The 6,688-nt window shown below is 51.6% G+C and overlaps 1 protein-coding gene across 1 annotated transcript; it reads left to right on the forward strand.

Annotated features, from left to right (window-relative positions):
• On the forward strand, positions 1–6,451 carry KRT32 (keratin 32). The gene is made up of 7 exons (XM_025987110.2): positions 1–527; positions 1,190–1,272; positions 1,434–1,590; positions 2,848–3,009; positions 3,091–3,216; positions 3,908–4,128; positions 6,014–6,451. The coding sequence occupies exons 1-7, from the start codon at positions 60–62 to the stop codon at positions 6,141–6,143; spliced, it is 1,347 nt and encodes a 448-aa protein (XP_025842895.2). The 5' UTR covers positions 1–59; the 3' UTR covers positions 6,144–6,451.
• Positions 6,452–6,688: the final 237 nt, after the last annotated feature.

Below are 6,688 nucleotides of genomic sequence, written 5' to 3' on the forward strand. Positions count from 1 at the left end.
GGGTCTGTAGACACTGGTAATCCAGGTGGCTGCAGCTGAGGAGAAAGGGCCTTCCCGACATGACATCCAACTGTTCACCAGCTTTCATCAAGGGCTGCCAGCGGCCCTCCTCTGTCTGTTCCAGCAGCATGAGCTGCCGGCCCGAGCTGTGCCTGGGTTACATCTGCCAGCCCATGACATGCGTGCCTTCTGTCTGCATGCCCACTACCTACCGGCCTGCCAGCTGCCTCTCCAAGACCTACCTATCCAGCTCCTGCTGGCCTAGCAGCTGCCGGCCAACGAGTGGCATCTCCAGCTCCTCGGGGACCTGCAGCTGGTACTGTGAAGGCTCCTTCAATGGCAACGAGAAAGAGACCATGCAGTTCCTGAATGACCGCCTGGCCAGCTACCTGGAGAAGGTGCGCCAGCTGGAGCGGGAGAACGCGGAGCTGGAGAGCAAGATTCAAGAGGCCTGTCGGTCTCAAGTGCCCACCATGTGTCCCGACTACCAGTCTTATTTCAGGACCATTGAGGAGCTCCAGCAGAAGGTGAGGGCAATCAGTGAACAGACTCACAGGTCAGGCAACCAGAAGAGTTAGTGTTCCAGATATGAATCGTGTTAATTAAGCCACATTTGGGGAAAAGAGACTTCCCTAGGGCATAGGATTATCTCATTATTTGGGCGTTCAGCCCTTCCTTAACATGGAGGAGGTCTGGGATCTAGTCTCTGTTCTACCACTGCATGACTTTAGGAGGGCTCTTCCTTTCCCTAGACCTCAGTTTCCTCATCTGTAAAGTGGGGGTGATAAGGGTTCTCACCTAGTGGGGCTGTCAAGAGGATTCCACAAGTTGATGCAGGTCAAGTGTTTAACACAGCCTCTGGTACCTGGTGAGTTTTCAGTAGATGCTAGCGCTTGTTAAGGACCTGTCTGTCCCATGAATGACTTTGGACGAGATTCTTTCCTTCCACATTGCTCATTGCAACCAAATGGAGCATTTGTATTTATAAGACCTAGGTGCTTAAAAACTAAATCCCATGTTCTCCAAGGACTAGCAGTTCACCAAAATATTCCCCAGGGCTCCAGGGGAACGGGGCTTCTTCAGGGATGGCTACCAGGCTACTGAGCCCCGTCAGCTACCGGCTTCTCATTTGGGTTCTTTTTCCTTTTTCTGGTCCTGGATTAACCCCCTCTTGTGCCTCGGCCCCCAGGTTCTGTGCACCAAGGCAGAGAATGCCAGGATGGTCGTGCACATTGATAATGCCAAGTTGGCTGCAGACGACTTCAGGACCAAGTGAGTTTGGCCAGGGGATGGAGGCACCCCCTGTCCCTGCACATCTTTGGGGCAGATTTTCATTAGTTTCTGAGAGGGCTAGAGAAGCGCCAGTGGCTCCAGGGCTTCCCTGAATTCTTTGTACAGCTTCAGTCCTCAGTTATGACCCTGTCCTTGCACAGGTACGAGACAGAGGTGGCCATGCGGCAGTTGGTGGAGGCTGACACCAACGGCCTTCGCAGGATACTGGATGAGCTGACCCTGTGCAAGGCGGACCTGGAGGCCCAGGTGGAGTCCCTGAAGGAGGAGCTGCTGTGTCTCAAGAAAAACCACGAAGAGGTGAGCCCTTAAGTCAAGTTGACTTGGCCCGGGGAAGCAGAGCGGGAAGAATGTGAGGTTTTGGGCTGGATAGACATGGGTTGAAATTCCCAGGGGTACCATGTACTGTTTCTATGAATTGCCCAATTTATTGAAACTTCCTAAGCTTTCTTGTCTGTGCTAGAGCAGCACCATCACACAGAATGCTGTGAGCTTTAATGCAGGCCATGAGCATGAAACACCTGTCGCTTGGTCTGTGCTCAGAGGCACGAGCAACCTTCTCTTCTGCGTTGTGGTCTTGTGTGTGAGGGCCAGGCTTGCAGTGACTGCACGTGTTTTTCTCATGGGAGCCATATTCTGGGAGTAGAGTGGTGCCTGCAGACCAGAGGGGGTCATGTTCCAGAACTTGCATTGAATAGCCTGTCCATCTCTGTGAGTCTGGGCTGCTGGGGGTGACCCGCATTTCTTCCAAAGGAGGGCCAAGTGCAGTGGTTTTCTTTTTTCTGTTCTCACCGTTCTTCTTCTACTCTTTTGTTTGTACATAATATACTTAATTCAAAAGCCATTGCTCAACCTTTTATTTTCTGACATCTCCCCCTCATCTCCTGCAGGTCCTTAGAGAGAAATTCCTCTACCCTGGGCATCTGTGTGCTGCAAAGCCCACCAGAGCCCTGGGGTCTTGCCCCTCCTTCTCTGGGTTGACTCTCAACCTCTTGACTTGGGATTTGAAAGAACAAGTGCCTCTGAATCTTGGCTGGGTTTCCTTAGGCTTCAATGTAAAGTAATAATCAGTCACCAGATACTCACTGAATGCCCTGAGGTGGCTGACTCATCCTACTTAAATCAGAGAACTAGAAACCGCACTAATGAGGTGTTATCACACACTCTGGGCAGCCTCTGAGACAACTTTCTCTCCTTGGCAGTCAAGCCTGGGGAGGTGCCAGCGCTCACTCTGGCCTCGCATCTGCCGGATGAACACAGGCTGGGAGGGTGGCTGGGAATACAGGGTTGCAGGCTTCCCTCTTTAGCTCAAGGAGAGCCAATAAATCCTGATGATAGTCTTGGCTTCTGCCAAAGTGACAGGAGGTGTGATGGAGTGCTTTTGCCTTTGCGAGGGTGTCCGGCTGGAGCCCAAAGACCAGAGGGATGTTGCAGAGTGTACTGCGTTCCCCAAAGAGCCCCTCTAACGTAGACATCTTAGCATCTTCTGTTCCATCATTTTATGTCTCCCTTGGGTTGTGAGCAGACTATGTGACTTCACGCCTTGTGCCTTTTCAGGAAGTCAGTGCCCTCCGATGCCAGCTGGGGGACCGTCTTAACATTGAGGTAGACGCTGCACCCCCTGTGGACCTAAACAGGATGCTGGAGGAGATGCGGTGTCAGTATGAGACTGTGGTGGAGACCAACCTCAGGGACGTGGAGGAATGGTTCAACACACAGGTGAGCCTCTTGCAGGTGGGCCGGGCTCCCTAGTGTCCCTGAGAATGGACTCCTGCCCTTCTTCTGTCTTCCTCATTGCAGATGGAGGAGCTTAATCAACAGGTGGCCACAAGCTCTGAGCAGCTTCAGAGCTACCAGTCGGACATCATTGATCTGAGACGCACGGTCAACACACTGGAGATCGAGCTCCAGGCCCAGCACAGCCTGGTGGGTGTGGATCCCAGGTGGCATTGCGCTTGGGTGCATCCAGGAGGGAGGAGGAGGCCCAGATTCAGCCACCACGGATGCTTACTCAGCTAATATCTTCTAGGGGGAGGTTTCTCCCCAGACCCAGCACAGAGATCAAAGGGGCACGTCTCAAATCTGACATGGGTTGGGTGGGCACTGTCGAACACAACTCTCCAGGAAGGCTTGTTATCTGCTTGGTCTGTCATTCCAAACCCATGCTTCCTATTGGAGTTTTAACACTTCCTAATTTCACGTTCCTCTCTGGATGAGTGAAATCAGAGCCTCTGGAGGTGGGGCCTAGGCACAAGGATTTTTAAAAGGCTCTCATGTGACTCTAACTGGCAGCCAGGGCTTAAGGTCACAGATCTAAATGATGCCATAGGGGACAAACCTGATAAACCTCAGATCCAAAGTCTAAAGGCAGACAGAGGCTGAAGAAGGAATAAGGGGTTTAGGATCACATGGACCTGGGTTCAAATTCTAGTCTTGCAACCCATCAGCTGCTTAAACTTGAATAAGTCATTTAGCCTTTCTGGGCTTAGTTTCCACAGTGGCTTAGATAGGGAGGGGTCATTCCCAACCCCAAGGAGACACTTGGCCTTTCTTGGTTCTTTCTGGACCAGGAAAATAGGTCTACTCCTCAGGTATTTGGTCTTTCCCTTTGCCTTAGAGGGACTCTCTGGAAAATACCCTGGCGGAGACTGAGGCACGTTACAGCTCCCAGCTGGCCCAGATGCAGTGCATGATCACCAACGTGGAGTCCCAGCTGGCTGAGATCCGCTGTGACCTGGAGCGGCAGAACCAGGAGTATAAGGTGCTGCTGGACGTTAAGGCCCGGCTGGAGTGTGAGATCAACACGTACAGAGGCCTGCTGGAGAGCGAGGATTGCAAGTGAGTGGGCCTGGCTGAGTCTGTACAGGTGTGGGCAAGGGTTGGAGGAGGCCACGGGTAGCAACTGAGGCTATGCAGGAGACAGAGCCCTGTCATGATTAAGAAGTAGTTGGGAAGCTGGTGTGATCCAAAGGAAGTCAGGTGGGTGTTCCTGCTGCCATCCCAAACCTGGCCTTTCCGTGTTAGCAAACTCTTTCCAAGGGCTCCCCATGTGCTGGGCGCCATGGGGGATGTGGGGATAGATGGTGACAAGTCATCTGCTCTCAGGTTGTTTCCATCTGTTTAGCGAGACAGAAAAGAAACTGGAGATCATACTTGGGGGAAAGGTTCTCTACACTTGGGAGGACAAAGGAGTAGCTTAATGTGATTGAGTTGCAGTGGGAAGGAAGACAGGAGAGGTCAGGGGGGCCCATTCTTGGAGAACCATGAAGGCTGTGCTGGGGTGGCAGGGCTGTATTTCATAGGCAATTGAGAAACCTGATTTTTTTTTTTTGAGAAGGAAATGATAGTCTTTGTTTAACTGCCTATCTCCCCACTGAGATGGTAAACCCCTAGAACTCAGAGACATTATTGATTATTTTTATCTCCTGCACCTGGCACGTAGTAAATGCTCAGTAAATGTTTCTTCACTGAGTCAGTGAAAGCTCAAAGCTTCTCTTCAGGAAGATGGCACAGATGGGCCACAGGAAGGACAGAGTAGAGGGAGGAGGATTCAGACAAGGGAAGTGTTCAGGAGGCCCTGGCCATGGTCGGAAGCTGGACGGCGCAGGGAGGCTCCACAGGGCCTGGTGGTCACCTAGACGCAGGACACACCTTGGGACACCTGTGGACACCTGGTGGGCTGATTACCATTGTAGGCAGTTTCTTATTCTGCATTCAGTCCTGCTTTCCTGTCATTTGGTCTCACCCTCTGTGGCAAGAGTTGCAAAATCAAATGCTTTTCAAGGAGCAGGCTGTGAATGCACATGAGTGACATGGGTCACTGTGGGAGCTGGGGAGAACCAGAGGGCTATGCCTAGTCCAGTGAGGGCACTGCCCCTCTCAGGACCATTTCTAACATGTGGGATACAGCTCCAGTATTATTGGATCTTTTGATCGTTCAAGAGAAGTTGGGAACCTGGATGTTTTTTAAATATTAAATTCTTCTGATTTTTACATATTTTTTAACCAATTAAAGAAAACACACACACAAAAAAACCACAGTGCCAGCCATACAAAACAGATTTCAGGCTGGATGTGGTCCTTAGGTGCCTGTCCAGTTTCTGGGTTCTCTGGCTCTCATCTATTGTCCAGTGTGTTGTTTCTGGTTTTGAGCCCACACCTGTCAGTCTCTGAGATCATCCTTTCCCCTTTTGCCATGTATTCCTTCTGTATTAATTACTTAGTTCATCTTATTCAACACATTCTTATTATGTGCCTGCTCCAGGCCAGGTTGGCAGGGTGTGCATATGTGCATGGCTGTGACCTCACTGTTTAATGGGGAGATGGACCATAACAGGATAATCACGCATCACTCTGGGAGGAGGCACATGGTACCACTGGGGGACTTGATACAGAGAGATCAGGGAGGGCTTCCAGGAGGATGTGACAGTTGTGTGGAAGGAAGCTGCTCTTTGTCATGGCCCACTTGGAAGTTTTCATGGCCCATTGAAAGTTTTAGGCAGGGAGGGGCACGCTTATATTTGTGTTTGTAGAAGTTGGCTCAGGCCATGAAATTGATGGTGGTTAGGAAGGGCAAGAGAGGGGCTGGGGATGATAGAGGTGGACTAAGGAGCTGGGTGGAGAAGGTGAGCAGTGGGCACGTTTGAGAGCCATCTGGAGGGGCAGAACTGCCGCACCTGTTGCTGAGTTGGATTTTTTTGTCACATATGCCTTTCTTCCACAGGTTGCCCTCTAACCCCTGCTCCACTCCCACCTGTCCCCCTTGTGCACCTTCCCCCAGTGTGTCCCGCACCATCTGTGTGCCCCGCACTGTCTGTGTGCCTTGCATGCCCTGCCCTCCGGGCCGCTACTGAAGTCCCTCAGCATTGGTGGATCTCGGAGAGACTGGGGCTGGGTAGCTGGAGCGTCACCCAGCAGCATCTGACCACCACCATCAGGGGCCTGCAAGGAAGCCCTCCAGCAGCGGCGCTGGGCAGTGGGCTGCGAGCAACACGCTCTGATCTGCAGGGGGTGCCCTGGTCCCCTCTTCTTACAAATTGCCTCTTGCTTCCACCTGCCAATTGCTCTCTTTGCTGATGTTTCTGGTTGTCTATGCCGCCTCATGTTGTCTGTGCTTAGTTAACTGACAAATAAAGCCTCATCCAGGGGCCCTGCAAGCACAGCTTTCTCTGTTTGTCTCTTTGTTGCTGTATCCACCAGCCAGTTCTACTCAGCTGGGGTCAAGAGGAACGTGGTCAAATTCTATATTTATTTTTATGCCCCTCTGCTTCCACAGAAGCTTGGGGGTCACTCGCTAGAAAGGCCCGCATGCCATAAACTAGTTAAAGGCAATCCAGGCAATCAGTCTGGAGCCAAGTAATAAAAGAATAAAGAGAAGAGGGAGATAATTATGCCAGAA

The sequence above is a fragment of the Vulpes vulpes genome, chromosome 2 (genome assembly GCF_048418805.1).
Source record: "Vulpes vulpes isolate BD-2025 chromosome 2, VulVul3, whole genome shotgun sequence".
Taxonomy (NCBI): Eukaryota; Metazoa; Chordata; class Mammalia; order Carnivora; family Canidae; genus Vulpes; species Vulpes vulpes.